This window comes from Orcinus orca, chromosome 5, assembly GCF_937001465.1.
Source record: "Orcinus orca chromosome 5, mOrcOrc1.1, whole genome shotgun sequence".
Lineage (NCBI taxonomy): Eukaryota > Metazoa > Chordata > Mammalia > Artiodactyla > Delphinidae > Orcinus > Orcinus orca.
Genome location: NC_064563.1, coordinates 13,357,421 through 13,378,917, shown reverse-complemented (window position 1 = coordinate 13,378,917; position 21,497 = coordinate 13,357,421). Strand labels below are relative to the sequence as shown.

Sequence of the window (21,497 nt, the reverse complement as noted above, 5' to 3'; positions counted from 1 at the left end):
CTCCTTGGCCTCACCTCCCACAGAGGACGTGGGGGAAAGGATACTCACCGAGGCACCCTGGACCCCCCTCTGGCCTTCTCTTTCCTGTATCAGAAAAGACAAACTGTTAGTGTGTGAGTGTCTGGATGGAGACTCCTTAGAGGCAACCCGACCTGTCTTGTCCCTGACAGACAGAGTAACGAGCAGCTCGCAGAAATGGTTTCCCCGAATCGCTCTCCAAAGACAAGTTTACACACTGGGCATTTAATTACCAACTAACATTTGGAGGATGGATCGCAAACCAATCCAAAAGTCATTACAGACCTAGCTCCAGTCTGACAACCCTGACAATTATCCGGGAGGCTGTTTGGAGAATGAAATCATCCTGAAGCACCTGTCTGATACCTCCCCTCTCCAGCAAATCCTACAACGTACTGTCTGCTGATCAGAGGTTTCCTGCGTGAGAACAAGCTGTGCCATATCCGTCTCTCTCTGTCCTGGGTCCCTGATCGTATCTTAGGGGGGAATACAAACTCGTTATACACAGTGCTTCCCATGAGCCCGCTGGGGTTAGACTCCATGGAATTCTCCAAGGAGGAAATGGCTGATGGGGTCAGGTCAGCTCTGTGCTGGTCCAAATGCCACCAGAAAAGCTGGTCTGAAGCTAAAATCTGGCAGCACCTCTCCAGAAGCTACCTCAAATTGCCAGTGCAGGCTCTCCACCTAGTGGCTGTCTCTGCTTTCCAGAGGGTAGCCAAGCGGGAAGAAAATCCAAGCCCCAGATCCTAACTTTCTCCCTAAATAGCAATGATGAGTCTACTCTCACCCCTTACCTCCCACCTCTGCCTCATTGAGAGAGCCGCAGAACATCTCATCCATTGATCTACTTTGTGTGGTGATAAACAACTATGATTATTTTATGTACAAAACAAATACTTAAAACGTTTTCCTACGTTCACTTGGAAAGGTAGCCATGGAAATGATTTCAGAGCAGCTGTTTTCTTTCAACTGCCCAGCTTCTGAACCTCCTTAGAATAAAACACCTGACCAAATATCACCTCCACCAGTTTGGCTGATGATTAGAATTCTTCCACGGAGGTTCTACCCCTCGATTCAGGTACTCTTTGCTTTTAAAATACAAATACCCTTTGGGAGAAGTTACCCATTGTAACTTGTCAGCCGTTTGTACATTGATGTGACTCACAGAACTCTTGACAGATGAAAGAAGAGCAGAAACAGTACAGTTTGAAGCCACTGTTTCCATGATGTCATAATTCTGTCTACATTAAAAAGCAAGGACAAAATAGCATTCCTATTTTAGTAGCACAATGGTTAGGGACGTGTCGTCAGAAGTCAGACAGTCTTGAGCTCACCCCTGCCCTGTAAAGCCTGGGTGGCACAGAGCAATTGCACAATAGGTCTGAGCCTGGCTGATTAGGAGTGAGACTCCCTGGGTTCAAACCCCAGCTCTACCATTTACCTATCCTGATCCTGGGCAACTTGTCCAAGGTTTCTTGCTTTTTCTCATCTGTAAAATGGATATAATAATAGTATCTACCTGATAGATTTGTTATGAGGATTAAACAAAGTAGTTTTTGAAAGTGATTTGATTGGGACCTGGCACAAAATACGTGCTCTAGAAGTATAAATACTATTATTTATATGTATTCCTTGTGCCTGACAGGCCAAAGGCAATGGGCCTGGAACATGGTTTCAAATGCTCTGGTTCTTAGTACATGGATCCGTTGCTTTGTCAATAGCTGGGGCAACAATTAATTTACACAGGTTGAAATTCTGTCATGTGGGAGGAGATGTCTTAGGTTTGCTTCTGTTTTTAGAATTTGTCATCCATTTAAGATCCTCTGACCATCATAGAGAATTCTAGCCTTCACTGGAAAGGTGAAGGAGGGGGTAGAAAAGCCATTGTTTTATATCCATCCATATTGATTTGTTTAATTACAAAGGAGGAGATGGGCAGGAAAGTGGGTGAGGATGGGGGAGGGAGGCTGAGAGCCTCCTGTGCATGGAGTGACTTAAAGTCATTGGCTGGTTTGTCCAAGTAATAATCCCCTACCCCACCCCACTCTTTTTTAAAAAGTGCCTGATGGATGATGACAGCTATAAAGCTATTTCAAACTAAAAGTATTTTCTCTTAAACCAACAAAACTACATATTTATCTTTAAAATTTATAGCATTTAGTTCATCTTGCTGCTCTCCTGCTTCCTCTGATTAATTTTAATTCTCTTGTATGGAGAGGTGGGCAAAGTCCCAAAGAATTTCACCAGAAGCACTGGGAGGCCTAAGCCATCCAACTGTAGACCTTTCCCTTAAGAACTATGAGTCAAGATAAACAAAGGCAAGAGGAACTAAAACATTCATCCACTATCTCTCCCAGAGGGGGAGGCAATCAGCCACAGCTTTCAAAGTGGTGAGAAGATTCCAAGTTTGTGACAGAAAAGGAAGCCATGTATTTTCAGTGTCCTCGTGAACAAAACTCAGGGCCAAATCTACATTTGGACATTATTCTCTTTTGATGATCTCCGTGCTGAGTGCATGATGGTTTCTAACCATCGTAAATATCCTCTCTAACTTTGGTAGTCCACAAAGGGAAAAGTGATTTCTTGGTTGTTCCTTAAAAAGAAGCAGAAATCCAACATTTCTGTTTCAGGCTTGATATCACATGGGATGCTGTAAAATTACCACAGCATCTTCAGGTTGCCACTGGTTTGACCCTAATCGCCAATGTTTTGGTTTATTCAGGAAGAATTTGTCTGTAATTCTTCTTTCCCTTTGGCGACATATGAGGAGGAAGAGAGCACATTTACCTATTTCTTAATATTCTACAGAAGCTCAAATATGCTAAGCTACTGGAGGAAGGTTTTTCTGTGAAAACCACTGGCTCTCTTCAAAGACATTTAAAAGTCTCTGGAAGGTGGAAAGGGAAAGGCAGACTGTCACAGTGGTTCTCAACCAGGGGCAATTTGCCTCACCACCTCATCCCCATTACCTCCGACTGACATTTGGCAAGATCTGCAGGCATTTTTGGACCTCACAACTGGGGAGGAGTGGGTGCTACTGACATCTAGTGGGTAGAGACCAGGGATGCTGCAAAACATCCTATAATGCACAGGCTAGCCCGTCACAACAAAGAATTACCTGGCCCCAAAAGACAACAGTGTCAGTGTATCTGCCCTGGATCAGCTAACTGCAGCGACACGTATTCTGAATGCCTCTTGGCATCTCCAGGTGCTAAGGAGGGGAAATAAACATCCACGGAAATACTTACACTGCTCCCTCTGGAACCAGGACTGCCTTGTGTCCCTTTCGGGCCGGTTCTACCCTAGAAACACAATTTTTCCCCCAAGATCATAAGGCAAAAGATTCTGAGTAAATGACAAAGACATCAGCATAAAAATCACAAGCACTATTAAAACAGAACAAATGTGTCATGCCAGAATGTTTCTGCATATTAACCCTATTGGGTATATATCCATTAAAGAGGAAAATGGTATAGCAACACGCACGGCTAATGACCAATTTCCACATATAATAATATCACCTGCTAGAAACTTAATAACTTTGCCCATTGAGGTGTAACCTACTACAGGCATACCCTTATTTTAAGAAAATAAGGCTCTCTTAAATGGGAAATTAGGGGTGATTGTTCAGTTAGAAAAACTGTTATGTATTTTACTAAACAATTTAGACTTTAGGAAAGCCTCAGCTCGATAACAGAATTAATCAACTCATATATGTAAAATAGATCCAATTACTTGTCTTCCTTGGTTTCCTTTGGAACCCTTTTGTCCTTTGATGTTATTGCTTTGTCCTGGATTACCCTAGGGGAAGATTTAAATAAAAAGTACTTTAGAATCAAGAAATATCAGCTTTTTTTTTTCTCTCAAAATGGTACAATATTAAGAACTAAACTAATTTGGGTTAAGTAACGAGAGGTGTGAGAAAATTCTCCATATTTGAAACTCATGAATTTAAAAAAAAAAAAACAATATTTCTCCAAGTCTGAAGGAGGCTTAGTGATAAATGAAGAATTAAAAGAGTGCTTGCTGAAGCTATGGCAATTTTCCCTTCTCTGTACTGGCAGCTTCACTGATGCACTCATCCAAACATGCTTATGCCAGTCTCTCAAAGGTGTAGTAAGATTCCCCTATAATTGAATCTTCAAATAGGGAATCAATAATGTTAGAAACCCAATAAGCAAAATTATGGAAATTTCATTCCCAAAGGAACTTGAAAGTCTCAAGATACATAAGGATGAATTAGATGGAATTTTAGTTCCCATCTCTGAATTTTTGACATAATCAGCCCAAATCAGATGCAGGTTTTCCCCAAACCAATAAGCCTCAGTCAACACCTACCACCCCCTCCCAAGACATGCCTTTGCCTACAGGTTAGCAGGAGACACAAGAAGTGTGGAGTAAACTACACAATTAAGAGCCACTTGGGCCCCAGTAACTTACAGGATCCCCTGGGAAGCCCTTCTCCCCATATCCCCCAGGAGGGCCTCTGGAACCTGGGCTGCCCTGAAAAAAATAAAATGAGCTTCTGAGTTAGCTTGTAGGAGAGTGTTAAAATGTCAAGCATAGTGGTGTTTGGAGGGGAGAAAATCAATCAGACAAAATGATCCACGTTCCTCTATCCCAGCCAGATTCCCTTTGACCTCTCAAGCAGTACAAGGTCCAGTTTTAAGCCTATAGTCAGGATTATTTATAAAAAGGCTGGGAAAAGGGAAAACTTCTCATGGTCTAGCAGAGTACTGCCCAGCAGAACTTTCTGCAGAGATGGAAATGTTCTCCATCTGCACTGTCCAATATGGTAACCACTGGCCATAGTTGGCTGTTGAGCACACGAAATGTGGCTAATACAACTGAGAGCAGAATTTTTCATTTTAGTTAATTTGAATTTAAGTAGTCACATATTGCTAGTGGGTATCGTATTGGACATCTCAGCCAGTCTAGCAACTTCTGACGTCTGTAATTAAATTGTCCACTGGAAACCACCACTGGGATGTTCCATTGTCATCTCAAACTCAACTGTTCCCAACTAAACTTGCCCAAGCTGGGATCCTTGCAGGCATTTTGACTGGCTTCTCATTCCCTGCTTCTTTGGTTACCTGGAGATCTGATATCCTGGAGTCAGAACTAGGGTGAGACAAACAAGGTACCTAGGGTGCAAAATTTAGGCAGGTGCTCACACTTTGCTTCACTCTGAGAATGAGTGCTTCCTTAAATTTTGCACACTAGGTCCTCACTCCAGCCTGGACCCTGTTACAACCTTCATGGGTCTTGTGTCTCTTGCTTTACTTGAAGGCTTCATCACTTCTCACCTTGATTATTACAGATCTGCCTCTCATATTTGCCTTGCATCTATGTCATCCCCAATGCATCCTCCACACTACTGTCACGGAATATTTCTAAAATGCAAATTCGATTGTGACCCCCCTACTTACAATTTTTCTAAGGCTCCCCATTCCTTAATGGCTAAAATCCAGACTCCTCCTCCATGGCTCACCAGTACCTTCACCAGCTCTTCCCACCCACTCTTGAACCTCACCTCCCTCCACCTGTACCCTAAAGCTCACACCAAGCAGAACAACTTGCAGGGCCCCCAAGCCTCCAGGTCTTTGCTTATGCTGTTCCCTCTGTCTGGACTGCCGTTTCTCCACGTCTTACTAATTCCTATTCATCTTCAGCTCAGGGATCATTTCCTCTGGGAAGGTTTCCTGCACTCACTCCCCACCCTGCAGAGTTAGGTGCCCTTCTCTGGGCTCCCACCTAGTTACCTATAACATGACCCCCAACCACATACTGTGTCATCATTAGCTATTGATATGTCTGTCTCTCCAACTACACTAGGGGATCCTTGAAGACAAGGACAGTGTGGTTCATCTCTGAGTCGTTAGCACATAACTCAGTGCCTGACACATGCCAGGTATCCAGAAGTATTTGATAAATAAGTGAATCAGAACATAAAAGGAGAGCCGCTTGGAACCAAGGAGGCACACATTAATGAGTGTCAAAATGAATTGAAAATAAAAAAATTTTTCTCTGTGATTTGCTACACAAAGGCCACCAAAATAATTTTGTCTCTTTCTCTTGCTTTTTATTTTTTTCTGATACAATAAAGAGAAGAAGTAAGCTGCTAACAGGCAAATGCATTCATTTGCAGACTTCTGAAAAACATGCTCATAGAACATCCTTGCAAGTCTTGAATCTTTCTAGCTGGAAATTCTTGAAAACTGCATAGTTACCCACTTGCCCCAAATGGGGATGTAGCATCTATTCGGTGGTAATAGGCTTCATTACTGTCAACTTTATTCCTCATAACCTGTGACACACAACAATGAAGACTATCTCTAACACCAAATTCTCCTTCTTTGATGTACTGAAAAGTGTTACCTGGGACCCTGGATCACCCTTTTCTCCCTTTTTCCCAGGAAGTCCATGAAAGCCCTAAAAGAAGACAAGGCAAACAAAATTCCCATTAAAGAAATACATCAACCTCATGACGATTTTATGGTACTTAAGGAAAAATGGCTTTACCTCTTCCCCATAGAGTCCATCAATCCCATCGTCTCCATGTTCTCCCTGAAAGACAAAGATGGGCAGTAATCAGGTCAAGGGAGATCTCTGCCACGTGCTTATCAGTAAACTAAGCCCATTAGGAAGTGAAATTTGACTGAAGAAGTAACTACAGTACCTTATATCCAGCAAATCCTTTGGCTCCCTGTAAAAGATTAAATATCTCTCACTGGCATGTCAAGGAGAATGTGGATTCACAGTCTATTGGGGCAGGAAGGGGCTGCCTCCGTTAAGAGAGTGATTTTGTATTTCTTTAGTAGCTTCTGGGTTTCCAACCACAAAGAGGTTACAGGTGGAATTTAATAATGCTCAAAATTTCTTGGGATGACTAAATAGACTTACTCTGCAGAAGAGGAAACTAACATGCAATTGGAGAAAGGGAAAGTGGGAGGGGGGATGGAAGAGAGATCACAGAAGAGGGAGGGGATGGAGGAGAGACGGAGAGGATGCCATAGAGAATTTAAAATACAATATTTACCTTTTGACCCCGCTCCCCTGGACATCCTTCAATCCCTCTATTTCCTTGGGGTCCAGTGTCTCCTTGTCTTCCCTAAGAAAAGGTACCCAAACAGGTATCCAAAGTGACTCTTTTGCCAGAAGCTGCCAGCAGTTTACTTTTCAAGAGTGAAGCCAGAGCAGCTGGACACTCTGAGCTCTAGACAAAGCAAACTCTCCTGCAAATTCATTAATTAACTCTGGTTTTCCCTTCGATTCAAGCATTTTCCCTTCAGGGCTTTCTTACAGATCCAAGATCACACAAAGGTGTGGGATGGGCTCAGTTGTTTCCCTGCCCTTATCAGAAAGCACAGCCAAAGGTTTAAAGTCACTTCACTTTGCAGCCCCATTCCCAATGCTCCACTGATACATCTTGGCCCTAACATCTTGCCCAGGCCCTAACACTGGCCTGAAAAACTCAAAATTGCTCACGGCAGAGAAGCAAGTTTGTGTCAGGGGACCAGAACTGAGCAGAAGCAGTTGATAGGAAATGACATTGCCCCAAGCCAGCGCTCACAGGAAGGACCACAAGGTTAAAGATCCCCAAAGTTACAGCATCCACACAGGGAAGAGCACTCAAGGTCAATGACATGTGCCTCTCCCGCTGGTCTGCCTTCTCCCAGGAAATATTTAAAAACAGGTAAGGGCTAGAATAAAATGAGTCTCAAGAGAAGAACAATATTGTGTTTCCTGAGAGCAGGAACCCCCAACTGTCTCTTCTCCCGTTGTGTCCCTGGTGCCTGGCTCAGATCTGGGTGCATAGAAGGTGCTAATGGTTGGCTGTGTGGATAAATACTCATCTAGCAATTAACTTAGTTCTTGCTTTCCTGGTAGGTGAGGGGAGAGGTGATTTTCCTTTTGCTGCTTTGCTTTCTTTATTCTGAGGATTGTTCCCAGTAAAAGCAGGAGGCCTCACCTATGGCCACAATTGCTGAGAGACAGCTGTGGGCTCGCAGTCAGGCATTGGGTGACACTTCCCCTCACTCAAACCCTAGTTGGCTCAGTAGGCTCCATGACCCCTCTGCAGGTACAGGGTGGGTAAATTACAGTCTTAGAGGAATTTACAAGTGTTTACAGATGAGGAAACCGAGGGTCAAGAAGTTACATATCTTGTTAAGGTTTCACGTCTAGATCAGCCCTTAACTGTCTGATTTGGGACAGTCAATAAATAAAATACATTTATTTACATTTATTTATTTATTTATTTTCAGATCTCAAAAATGATTTTATTATTCTTTTTCTTGAATTTTAGAATTTTATTTATTTTTTTATACAGCAGGTTCTTATTAGTTATCCATTTTATACATATTAGTGTATATATGTCAATCCTAATCTGGGAGCCTATATATATATATATATATATTTTTTTTTTTTTTGGTACGCGGGCCTCTCACTGTTGTGGCCTCTCCCATTGCGGAGCACAGGCTCCGGACGCTCAGGCTCAGGGGCCATGGCTCATAGGCCCAGCCTCTCGGTGGCGGCATGTGGGATCCTCCTGCACCGGGGCACGAACCCGTGTCCCCTGCATTGGCAGGCGGACTCTCAACCACTGTGCAACCAGGGAAGCCCTGGGAGCCTATACTTTTAATCACAGCTTGCTGTGCAGATAAGGATTCTAAGGGGATGGAGATGCAGGCTGGATGTCTCCTAAGCTTTTCTTATCCCAATGGAGCCACCTAAGTGGTTTCAGTTCCTCCAAATCCATTTTTATAATTTGGTGAACCAAGTGACAGTTCTGGTTTGGGGGTCAAAGATTGAGATTCGAAAACCACATGTGGCTTGGGACCACAACACCATGTTTAGGGGGTGCTTTGCCGGCTTCTATTTCCATGTCCGAAGCACTGGACTGCAGGTCCAGAGAGAGCCCCTCGCAAATAATCCAGCTTCACCCTGCGCAGGGGCAGGAAAGAGGATGCCTAGCTCCCTGCCACCCACAAAACTGTGCAAGGCAAAATGTAGGTGAGCCTGCTCCCTCCTTCTCCCAAAAAGTAGGTTTAGCAAGTGCCTCATGATTAAGACAAGGAAAAGGAAAAAAAAAGAAAAGCAACACATTCCCCCTCCCCCCAAACTACAAAAAATATATAAACAAAACCCCATTATCCCTTCTGGAAAATAAAGCTTCTTTTATGAAAAAAGGAAGTCAGTAAGTATGGTGGGCAGTGGGTCACAAAAACTTACAGGGTCTCCCTCCTCTCCCCTGTGTCCTCTGCTGCCTTTCAGACCTGGAAGACCCTGGGAGGAAAGAGAGAAAATTCAATCTTAGTCATCTTCCATCAACTCAAACTTGTTACATTAGGCATTTTAGGCAAGACCCTCCCTCCAACCTGGTTGTGGTTTTTGCAGGTGTGGCTGTGAGTGTGAAGAGAGTCAGACAAGTTCTAGGGCTGGCTTTTGTCCTTGTTATTGGCTCTGAAGCCCTCTGCAGAGGTGGCCTCCTGATGCCTACAGGAGGCTGAGTTTGGAACCCAGTGTAGCTCAGGGCTTCAGGGTCAGCCCTGTGCCAGGCGGGGTTGCATGGAGGACAGTGGTGGCCACCAGGACCCTTTCAGCAGGCAAATTGATAACATTTCCAAAGAGATCATTTTACTTTCTTCTGCTTTTTTGAGAGCTTAAAAAAGAATAAGCCCTTCAACAACAAGGTTATGCATATTTAAGTTGCTATCATCTCTCCCTCTGCGTTTAACTGCCTCGTGGTTTATTTTTGGCAAGGATTTCCTTTAAGGTTTGCTTTCCTCACCCTCTAAACAGGTCCGCACTGTCTGCTCAGTATACTGGGGAGTTTTGCTCTTGGAATAGAATTCTAGTACCAAGCAACATAATAAGAGACGAAACTGTGCTAAACAAAACACTGTAACTTAGTAAAAAATCAAGGGGAGGGATAAATTAGGAGTTTGGGATTAACATATACACACTACTGTGTATAAAACAGGTAAACAACAAGGACCTAAAGGGAGGTCCTTGATCAATTATCCTTTCACAAGGATGGACAATGCAGCACTGAGGAGCAAGAACTGTGTTTGAGTTCTTAAAATAAAATAGCCCAGACTCCTTTTCATTGTGATATCTAAAATGCATTTGAAAAGTGCATAAAAGTAAATAAAATATAAAGGTACAGCTTAATTATTATGAAGTGAACATCTGTGTCATCACCGCCCAGGCCAAGAAATAGGACATGGCTGGTACCCAGACACAGCAGCTACCCCAATCACAAACAACTCCTCACTCCTCCCCCGGGAACACACTCCTGCTTTTATGATAATATTTCCTGGACTTAAAAAAAAATACTTCACTACTTAATCATTCATCCCTAGACACTATGGGTTAGTTTTGCCTCTTTTCAAACTTTTTATAAATGAAATCATACCATACGTACTTTTCTGTGTTTTGCTTTTTTTGGCCATTATTGTGTTTGTAAAATTTATCCCTGTTGTTATGTGTAGCTGTAGTTCATTCATTTTCACTACCTTAGAGCATTCTACTGAATTAAAATACCACGATATATTTATCTATGCTATTGCTGTGTAATTGATCTTTCATAATCTTTTTTTAATTGCTGATGAAGCACAACTTTCCCCACCATTTCTAACACCTCTTGACACCTTTCAAACTGTCTAATGTGCAAAAGTGTAAACTGCAAAGCCAAGGAGCAACAACACCAAGGATACATAAGAGAAAAGGGAGTCATTCTTTTTTTTTTTTTTTTTTTTTTTTTTTTTTTTGCGGTACGCGGGCCTCTCACTGCTGTGGCCTCTCCCGCCGCGGAGCACAGGCTCCGGACGCGCAGGCTCAGCAGCGATGGCTCATGGGCCCAGCCACTCCGCGGCATGTGGGATCTTCCCGGACCGGGACACGAACCCGCGTCCCCTGCATCTGCAGGCGGACCCTCAACCACTGCGCCACCAGGGAAGCCCAAGGGAGTCATTCTTAATAGTAGCATCAAAAGTGAGCCTTCTGAACCCTCCTACACTGTTGATGGGAATGTAAATTGGTGCAGCCACTATGGAAAACTGCATGGAGGTTCCTCAAAAAACTAAAAATAGAGTTGCCATATGATTCTGCAATCCCACTCCTGGGCATATATTTGAAAATATTCTAATTCAAAAAGACACATGCACCCCAATGTTCACAGCAGTACTATTCACAATAACCAAGACATGGAAGCAACCTAAAAGCCCATCAACAGAGGAGTGGATAAAGAATATGTGGTATATTTATACAATGGAGTATTACTCAGCCATAAAAAATGAAATAATGCCATTTGCAGCAACATGGACGGACCCAGAGATTATCAGACCAAGTGAAGTAACTCAAAGACAACTATCATATGATATCACTTATACATGGAATCTAAGAAATGATACATATGAACTTATTTACAAAACAGAAATAGACTCAGACATAGAAAACAAACTTATACTACCAAAGGGGAAGGAGGGAAGGGATAAATTAAGAGTTTGGGATTAGCTTATACACACTACTATGTATAACATAGAGAAACAACAAGGTCCTACTATATAGTACAGGGAACTATATTCAATATCCCATGAAAAACCATAATAGAAAAGAATATGAAAAAGAATGTGTATATATGTATAACTGAATCGCTTTGCTGTATTGTAGAAATTAACACAACATTGTAAATTAATACTTCAATGAAATATATATTTTTAAAAATGTGAGCCCTTCTGATCTGGCTCCTACACCATAGAAGTCACACAAATGGCCCAAAGTAATTACATCAGTATCAAGCAAAGGTTGCAAACCCAACTACTCAATCTCAGCTCCACCTACACCAAATCAAAGCCCATTAGGTAAAAGCATGTCACAACTCAATGGCACCTTTAAGGCTTGTGGTCCTCGGATCCCCTGAGGTCCTGGAGTCTGTGAACATTTGCAAAACGTACAGCAGCAAGTCCTCTCTGCAATGTTTCCCTGGGAAAAAGAAAAAATGAGTGAGCAACTATGGTGAGGAACTTCATCACATAAGAACTGAATTGACATAAATCATAATTCACCACCTACAGCCTGTCCTCTCTCATTGGGTGAGGGGCTGCGGAGAGTAAGAGGTGCTTTTTGACTTAACCCTGAAGAAAGAGCACCAGATCAGCAACTGCACTGGCGACATACCTTTTCCAAGGAAATGACCTCTATTTATAGAAGAGGCACTCACTACACAGATGGCCACAGGCCAAGTGTGCACAAGACTGGTTGGTTCCTAGTTAACAGCTTTTGTTTCCTTGGATTTCTGCAGCATAAACTGTTGGGGGCTTTTGATTTGATTAGGGGTTGGTTGGATTTTAGCTTCCTCTGCATTCATTTGGCGAGATGACAAGGGATGAAAGGGCATGGCGAAGCAAAGAACAATGCTCTGGGCTTTCACAATTTTTCATATGCTAAAGACCATGTAACTGAATTTAGGGCAAACAAGGGAATCTTTGGGAATACTCATCAGGATTCCAATTCCAATTCCAATGTTCCCAGGGCATTTTGAATAATGTTTTTTTTTTTCTTCAGCAACTCACCAGATACTGTGATAACATATTGCCCAATTCTTTCATTCCAATGGTTAGGTGAATCCTGTAATCAAATCCTTTTCCAAATTCAAAGCTGGAAAACTCATCATGAGAGGTTGAGTTTAGGGAAACCACCAGCAAAGCGTCAAGTCCTAGGCAGTAAATACAACAGATATAAAGCCCCAGGAATTGTACACAAAAAAGAAGGAAAGCCCATCTTATTTCCATTCAGTGAACATGAATGAAAGAATCAAAAAGGGGTGAAAAATAAGAGAAAGGAGTGTTCTTGATACTGAAGAACCCAACAGCGCTTTGCCTGCATCTTCAGTACACACATGAGGCAATGGTTCCTGACCTCAGCATGAAATCTAAGAAATCTTACAGAAAAACATTAGCAGAAAACTGTGTTTGATTCCTCACCACCAATCTTAATGCAGTTCTGGGGCATTTGAAAGCAATTTTTTAAGAAAGGATATTGTTCATCTTCACAGTTCTTCTGAATTTTTTTTTAACATGGTAGTTAGTAACTTTTTTAAATTTATTTTTTGCACCATTTTTAAAAATTGAAGTATAGTTAGTTTACAATGTTGTGTTAGTTTCAGGGGCACAGCAGAGTCATTCAGTCATATATATATATATATATAACAGAATATATATATTTTTTCCATTATAGGTTATTATAAGATATTGAATATAGTTCAATATCTGTGCTATACAGTAAGTCCTTGTTGTTCATCTATTTTATACATAGTTGTATGTATGTGTTAATATCAAACTCCTAATTTATCTCCCCCACCACTATCCCCTTTGATAACTATAAGTTTGTTTTCTATGTCTGTGAGTCTATTTGTGTTTTGTAAATAAGTACATTTGTACCATTTTTTTAGATTCCGCATAAAAGTGATATCATATGATATTTGTATTTCTCTGTCTGATCTCCTTCACTTAGTATGATAATCTCTAGGTCCATCCATGTTGCTGCAAATGACATTATTTCATTCCTTTTTGTGGCTGAGTACTATTCCACTGCATATATATACCACATCTTCTTTATCCATTCATCTGTTGATGGACATTTAGGTTGTTTCCATGTCTTGGCTATTGTAAATAGTGCTGCTATGAACTATGAATTTTTCTGAATGTAAATTAATTACATTAATTTGTAAATTAATTACAAAATTTGTAAATAGAATGTAAATAGCTCTCAAATCATCTCCACTGCCAAACACCCTGGCAGCTGGGTGGGCCCTGGAAGCTTGAGGAACGCCCAGGTGATTCCAGTCTCAACTGAACTCCTGGCCATACCCAGGAATTCATTTATTCATTTATTCACCCATTCACTCACTCATTAATTCATTCGCTGGTCCATTTACTCTTTCTCTCCTTTCATTAAACAAATATTTGCTTATTAGAAGCCTATTATGTATTAATCATTGTACCAGGGAGAGGGTCAGGATGCTACAAAAGTCTGAAGAAGAAGCTCCTAACTCGGTTTTGGAAGGTCACACAAGGTTTCTGTGAAGAACTGATGTCTAGACTGATCCTAAAGGATGAATGGAAGTTGGTCAAGGGAAAGAACCAGAGAAGGGAGGTGGTGAGAAGAACTTGGGGGAAGCTGAGAGTGGGGAGAGTCCCAGGCAGAAGGAAAGAGGACATGCAAGGGTGGGGAGGGTGAGGTTGAAAAGGACATTGGAGGGAGAATGGAAAAAGTTCTGATGATGGAACAGAGTGTGAGCAGCCAGGTAAAGCTGAGTGGGAAGTGGGGCCAGATCCTGTAAGGCCTCACAGGCCATATGAAGGAATTTGATATTCTAAGAACAGTGGGAATGTATAGTAGGGATTCAAGAAGGGAAGGTGACACAACCAGGACATTTATGGCCCCTGGGAGTTTCCATGGAAGCTGAACACTGGAAGCCACGAGGGCTACACCAAGGAAGCCTCCAATAACATGCCCCACCTGCCGGTCACCTGCCTGCCTCCTGTCTCTGTATGTGACTCTCCACTTCTGCACTTAGCTCCCAGCTCTTCTGAAACTATGACATGGACAGCGGAGGTATAGTGAGAAGTGCTTTTCAAAATCCATGTTGCAATCTTTCCCATGGAAAATCAGACACAGTAGGAAGTGTCTTAGGTTCCCTAGAAGCAGAATCTGAGACAGGAATCTGTATGTAAGTGGCTTACAGAGGGAGAGAGAGAAGCAGGAAAGGGAAGGGGAGGTTGTGAGCAAGGATGTGTCTCAGTAAAGTCCTCACCTGGGTCTGATTCCTGAGGGTCCCTGGAGTGTAGGCTATACCAGAGTTGACCCACTTCAGGCAAGAGTGTTGGGTTTCTGTATCCCTCTGCAATAATTACCCCTGCTCTCATCCCTCAGGTGGGATGTGTAACCCCAACCCCCATTCCAAGCATCAGGTCACTGTTGGGTTCAGTCAAGGGCACACATCTATAGAAGGTCACAGGTATAAGAACTTGGCTGTAGTGTTTGCAGCATTTGGGGGATAAGTGGGCAGCTGGTCAAGGGGGTCTGGGCAGGACACAAGCAGCAGTTGCTTCAAGTGGCCAGGCAAATCCCAAGTTCCAGAGCTCCCTAGTAGGTACAGACTTGTTCAGCAGATTCCATGCTTCATCATTTACTTTTTCAATTTCAACTTTACCTGCTTCTCTGAGCCTGTCCGATGTATCTTCAAGCATTATTTTGCTTTCACTCCCAAGACCATCTGAAAAGATGAGTAATACCTAGAGAAAGAGGGAAGCATAGAATGGGATGACATGAGAACAAAACATATAACTGGGAGGGAGAAACCAATACAAGAGCATGGAGATGGGAGCTAGAATGTGACACGGATACCTGTCCTCGGGATGCAGACGTATCGTTAAACGTGTCCCACATGGACTGCACGAACTGTGCATTCAGGTGAGTTGGCCCGTTGACGGTGACTTGCAGTAGGCTGTCAAATATTTTTTCCTGGTAGATTTGGAACTTGGTGGGGAAATTCTGGTCACTGTTCACCTTAAAGGCCATGCTCACCTGTACCTCTGTGCCTGCCCTGCAGCTCACACCCCTGAGGGAGGTAATGTCCTCTAAGATGCCTGGGAGGTATGATTCCAGCTGGGGGTGGCCATGGAATAATGGCTGCCCCATCAGGTGAGTGGAAATGTCGAAGCTGACCACTATGTCCAGAAAGCAGTCTGGAGACCAAGGGAAATAAGGCCAAATTAATGAGCAGACAGGAGCAAGGAAGGGCAGATGGGGCAGGAAAAGGGGAAGCAGTCATGGTCTAGGGCTGGAGGGTCTCTAGGACCCAAAAGTGTCCAAAAAGGAAAATACTGGCTGCTCAGTCAACATGTAGCACAGGTTCACCCTCACCCTCCCTGCCCTTGCATGTCCCATTCAAATGTTACATGTTTCAGTAACTGTTTGAAATCTAATCATGGTTTAGTCTTATTCTCAGTGGCTGGCCTCGTGTGTGTGCGCACATGTGCATGCATATTTTCTTCTTTTAATGATGACATATTATGACTTATATAATTATAACATATTAAATATATGAATTGTCCTTAGAGTTTATTTAATCCAGAGGCCACCAACTCAGATGGTGGCAAAGGCCAGGAGGGTAATATCAACGAGTCAAGTGGGCAGGGAATGAGAAAATGAACGCAGAGCAATGACACATCTGTCCACCATTCAGTTCCAGCTGAGAGTAGCCATGTGGGAAATGGGGCTTAATGTGGTTACGTTGTCTGATTTTTCAAAAAGAAACCTGAAATCTGCATTTTAATGCAATATCTCCAGTTTGTAAAAGTTATCAATTAATTAAGAAGCTGTCAACACCAAATAGGACAACCCCAATTCAGCTACAAGTTGTCACTTGGTCACCCCTGACCCTGTCCAGTTGCTCATTTTACACACAAGGAGATGGTCATGCATGGCGGTTGCTGCTGCTGAACCAGAGTGGGAACCCTGGCGTTCTGATTCCAGTCCCGGGCTCCTCCATCACTGTCATCTGCCCCCAGTGAGCACCCCAATAGAGAGCTTGGAAAAACCAATGTGTTTTGTAAAAGAAGTCACTTCCATCATAACGAGTCTAGAAACAGAAGCTCTCTGCGGAATTTCTGCCTGTTGTGCAAATTCCACAAAATATTATCCTTCAATGTTGCTCTGTCCTCCCAACTCCCAGCCCCAAGTGTACAGAACCTGAGTCCCACACAGCAACTCGCACCTGGAGCTGAAGAATGACATCCTCATCAGGTGAGCCGTGGCTCTGCGTTCATTTTCTTCACTCCCTGCCCACTTGACTCACTTCCATGACCCACCTGGCCTTTGTAGCCATCAGCATTGGTGAACTCTGGAAATTAAATGATCCCCAAGGACAATTCAAATCTTTACTACGTTATGATTATATGAATGCCATCATTAAAAGAAGAAAATGTACAGATGTGTGCTGACACATCTGACACAGATGGACAACACACACACACACACACACACGCACACTGAATCCCTTACAAGATGGTTTAACAAAGCTAGAATAGGAAAATGTCCAGTCAGCAAATGTTTATTTTACTTACTTCCTGTGGGATGCAGGGCATTGCTCTAGGACTTCCAGAAGCAGAGAGGGTAGAAATAGGAGGCTGAGTTCCAGGTGTTAGAGGAGCATAACCACTGGATTACATTGGGGGGCAGGGCTGACCAGGGGACACAACCCAGGGCCTCCTCCAGCCTCTGCACCCTTTCCCCTGTCTCTGAGGGAGGCTGACCGATCTCAATTTCTGGAAAAAGAGGAGATGTCTATTCTCACCGCACACGTGTTCTGCTGGACTCACCCACAGACACCTTGGGAAATGGACAACTGGGAAGCTGCAATCAAATAATAACAAAGAAAGAGCAAGGGTGCACTCACTGGTTTTCCCGCAACTCTGGCAGATTTCACGGACCATTCTTTTTTTCACATCCACATTCTTTAGTTTATCAAAGTCTTTAAAAGTGATGATTTTTTCAGAATTGCCCGTTATCGACAAGAGCTCTTCCTTATAAACATTTCCTATGCCCAAAGCCAGAATGCAAATGCCATCTTCTCTCAGGGTCTTCACTGCCTCTGTCACATCATAGTGGGGACCCCCAGATGTGATAACCACCAAAGTCTGAGGGACACCAGCCTTCCTTCTCCCACCAGCGGATTGCTCAAACATAACGCTCACTTGTTTCAGCACCAAGTCCATTCGCGGAAGCCCGTTGCTCTTCGTCATAGTTTGAATTCGAGACTTCCACTGTGTTTTAGTCAGAGAGTTTTGCAACTCAATAATTTCTTGGTAGCGGCTCCCAAATTGTGCTATCCCAATTTTCATCCTTTGAGACTGAATGTCAAAATTATCAATTAAGTCTGACAAGAAAGTTGTCATGGTAACAAAGTCTGAATCAGATACCATGTCAGAGCCATCACAAAAGAAAATCACATCGGCTTCTTGAATGTTACAGACTGCAGTTGAAAAAATAAATCAGTTACTGTCCTTGTGAGTCATTCTAAATTTTCCCTTTGCTCAAATATTTAAATTGCTTTACTAAATCCTCACATTCATGGCAAATTGAGATAAGGTAACAGATGAGAGAACCACGATTGGCCCTCAAAGAGAAGAAAAAGTAGTGGGGAGGAGAAAGCTAATAGATTTTGTTTCAAATTTTAATTATTTACATGATTCATTTGAAAGGACACTGAACACTACTCTGAGAAAGAAAGTAAGACATTTGACTAGGTTGAATATATTCATTAAAAGGTCATTACGAAGGCTTGAAATCTCTTCAACATACCCATACTGGAATGTTCACCCAAGCCAAGTACCACTGTACTATTATTAGTAATCCTGTTACTATTAATGTTACCATTTTACATCTGTGTTGAAAGTTATCATTTAAAAAACCTGTTTAGCATACAATAATGGTTAATATTCATGACCACCTTGTGAGTAATTATTCTGTTTGTTAGGTAGAGAAATGGAATTCAGAGGTTAAGTAAGTTGCCTCAGAATACGCAATTACTATGCAGAGGAGCTGGTACCTAGGTCCCTTTTATCCTTAAATCCAGCACTTTTTTATATTACAAATTGTTTTAATAATATCATAACCCAAATATTAAAATTTCATGGACAAGTGTTAATAAACAGGGTACAGGGTCATTTCCCTGAAGTCCAGTGTGAAATGGTCCATAACCAAGGGATGATGCTCGGTTCCCTTCAAATGCAAAGGCTGGGATGGGGCAGCACTAAAGTGATCACTGAAGGTAACTGAGACGACGGAGCATGCATCACTGACTTCTACTGCCTGTTCTTCTTTCCCCCCTTTCTTTCACAGCTGTGCCTCCCTAATAAACTTCTTGCATCCCAAACTCCATCTCAGCATCTACCTCCAAATAGACAGGTGTGGGAGATGAGAAGAAAGCAGGCCCCATATTCCTAGGAAAAGACTGTAGTCCTAGTAATGTACTAGATTTGGTGAGGACCCAGTGATAAACAAAAGCCCAAGCCTGCCCAAGGAGTTCGTAGTCTTGTGATGGGTACAGATAATGAAACAGCAAGTATCAGTTAAGTGCTACCACCAGGAGAAATAGAAGGTGCAGGAGTTGAGGGACACAGTGGGGACACTGCTGGGTGCTGGGTCAGGAAACTGGCAAACAAAGGCTGGATGTGACAGATAAGCTAGGTGCAGCCAAGGGAAGTGGCAGGCTTGTGGTGGGTGGAATGATGCGTGCAAAGAGGGAGGAATTTCAGGATGATGGGAAAGACTATGAAATGGGGGGCAAGAGATGAGGTGGGAGATGTCAGCAGAGGCTAAGTGGATCTCAGAAGTTTAGAAACTGTAACCTGTGAGCAGATCAGTGATACAGCCCAGTGTGTATCAGAAAGATCACTTCGTGTTAAGGATGGTCTGGAAGGCAGCAGGACAGATGGCAAGGGTGGGAGTCTAGGGAAGGACCAGACAGGTGCAAGAATTGAGCTGGCCCCACTCCCTTGGGAAAAGTCATGTTTTCTTAAATACCATTATTCAGTATCTGAAACCAAGAAGCTGAATTTATTGCTTACTTAAGTAAAGTAGAGCTGTGGAGGTCAGAAGTAGTTTCACCCAGCCTAGCAAATGCTGGTCCGACACAGGATATGGGGGGAGGTTTTGTTTGGGGTTGGACTATTTCATAGAGATGAGAGTGAGTTAACGTCAGCCATAGAAACATGATTTGTGTTGGATACAAAAGTAGGTTTCAAACTGGTAGAGAGGAAGGAAGGGAGGAGGAAAGGAAAAAGAGAAGGAAGTCAGAAGAAGGGAGGGAAGAGGAAAGAAGAAAGGAAGTTAGCTGGTTGACTGATGCATCTGCCATGTCGGGCGGCCTGGGCTAATATCTGGCCAGGATTCCAGCCTTCCAAGGAGGCACAGAGATCTCCTAGATGACTTGTCAATATCTGCTGCTTTGAGGTCAGGTGGCAAACCCTTTCCTCCCTCAGATGTGATGCCTCCAGCCCCTCCTGCCCTGGGGTATCTCATGGATAAGCTTTGACCCCTTCCCTCCTGGTTCCTAGCAGCCAGTCTCTATTACCCCATTCCTGGCCTTTATCCAGAAAAGTTCACTATACCACTTGGACTTCCAATGGCCCTACAGGATGTTGACAATCCCATTTAGAGGCCCATGGAACTTTGAAGACAAAAGTCTATCTGTTTAAACCATGAAACTCTCCACTTGAGTTTGACCTGAAACTGATACCGAGTAGTTGCACTTGGGGCCATTAAGCAAACAGGCAGCACAGGCAGCCGTGAAATGAGGAAAGGTGAATATTACCCTAAGAAGAGTCCTTTCTGCCAAGAAAAAGGAAACAGGGAGGCCAGATAGCAAGGACTGCTTCTGAAACCTTCTTGTATAATGTCTTCAATATGGTGACAAAGGACCTTTAGACTCTTGCTTAATCAATAATGCATTTCTTTCAGAGATGAGAAAACTGGTAGCCTGAGCAGAGAAATGTTCATCCTGTGACACCCAGGTAATGGGAAGCCAAGTTATCATATATTTTTTGTGTAAACTTGTATTGCTATCCCTGTAGAAACTTTAACAGCCCAACTTACCCTCTTGTGCATTGGTACACATACTATCTTGCAGAGGCAGGTAAATATCTTTCAGTTTGTTGAAATTACTGATGTGGATAGTATAGTTTTTATTCCCCGCCATAGTCTCCAGTTCTTCTTGGTCGGCCTTTCCTACACCCACTGCATAGATGATGATGCCTTTGGCTCTTAATTTTGAAGCCGCGTCACTGAGCTGATCTCGGTCATGGGATACCCCATCTGTGATGATGATCAGCATCTGCTTCACGTTTTGCTTGAGACGGCTGCCATGTTCCTCCATGAACAGGTTGTTTGCATGCTGCAGAGCCCTGGCAGTGAAGGTATTCCCTTTCGTGTCCCTGGGCCGCCTCAGATGCTCGATGATGGCTGCTCTGTTTGAGTACGTATTGAGGTAGAAGAGAACCTCAGGATGATCTGAGTATCTGAGCGCTCCAAACTGAACTCTGTCCGGGCCAACATCCGATTTCTTCACCAAATGGATAGTGACATTGATCATGCTTTCTTGGTCTTGGGGCAGGATGCTGCCTGAATGGTCCAGCACAAACACAACGTCTAACTGTCTAATCCTTTTACAATCTGAAAGGAGAAGAGAGTAGGCATCACAAACTTCCTGCAGTGTGCTCTGCACAGACAGACTAGAAGGGAAGCAAACTACGTTTGCCACGTCCCTCCCACCTGCCAGATACTGCAGTTCACTTAGTTACTGTTGCCATTTTAAAGAGAAAGAAGCTGAGGGCTTAGAGATGTAGAACTTGCCCACATCATGATTCCAAGGACACTGGCACCCTTATCTATGTAACTCTGTGATCAGA

General features: G+C 43.1%; 1 protein-coding gene across 1 annotated transcript in view; it reads right to left on the bottom strand.

The window, feature by feature from the left end:
• COL6A5 (collagen type VI alpha 5 chain) overlaps positions 1 to 21,497 on the bottom strand; it is a 107,909-nt gene that overhangs the window by 65,544 nt on the left and 20,868 nt on the right. The window contains exons 6-20 of the mRNA XM_004283431.2: positions 20,686 to 21,261; positions 17,486 to 18,061; positions 15,433 to 15,773; positions 15,239 to 15,320; positions 12,597 to 12,739; positions 11,914 to 12,006; positions 9,253 to 9,306; positions 7,058 to 7,129; positions 6,698 to 6,724; positions 6,541 to 6,585; positions 6,397 to 6,450; positions 4,459 to 4,521; positions 3,754 to 3,819; positions 3,267 to 3,320; positions 49 to 84 (exon numbers count right to left, since the gene is read on the bottom strand). Of these exons, the coding sequence (XP_004283479.2) occupies positions 49 to 84; positions 3,267 to 3,320; positions 3,754 to 3,819; positions 4,459 to 4,521; positions 6,397 to 6,450; positions 6,541 to 6,585; positions 6,698 to 6,724; positions 7,058 to 7,129; positions 9,253 to 9,306; positions 11,914 to 12,006; positions 12,597 to 12,739; positions 15,239 to 15,320; positions 15,433 to 15,773; positions 17,486 to 18,061; positions 20,686 to 21,261 (2,282 nt within the window). The remainder of the gene's footprint in view (positions 1 to 48; positions 85 to 3,266; positions 3,321 to 3,753; positions 3,820 to 4,458; positions 4,522 to 6,396; positions 6,451 to 6,540; positions 6,586 to 6,697; positions 6,725 to 7,057; positions 7,130 to 9,252; positions 9,307 to 11,913; positions 12,007 to 12,596; positions 12,740 to 15,238; positions 15,321 to 15,432; positions 15,774 to 17,485; positions 18,062 to 20,685; positions 21,262 to 21,497) is intronic.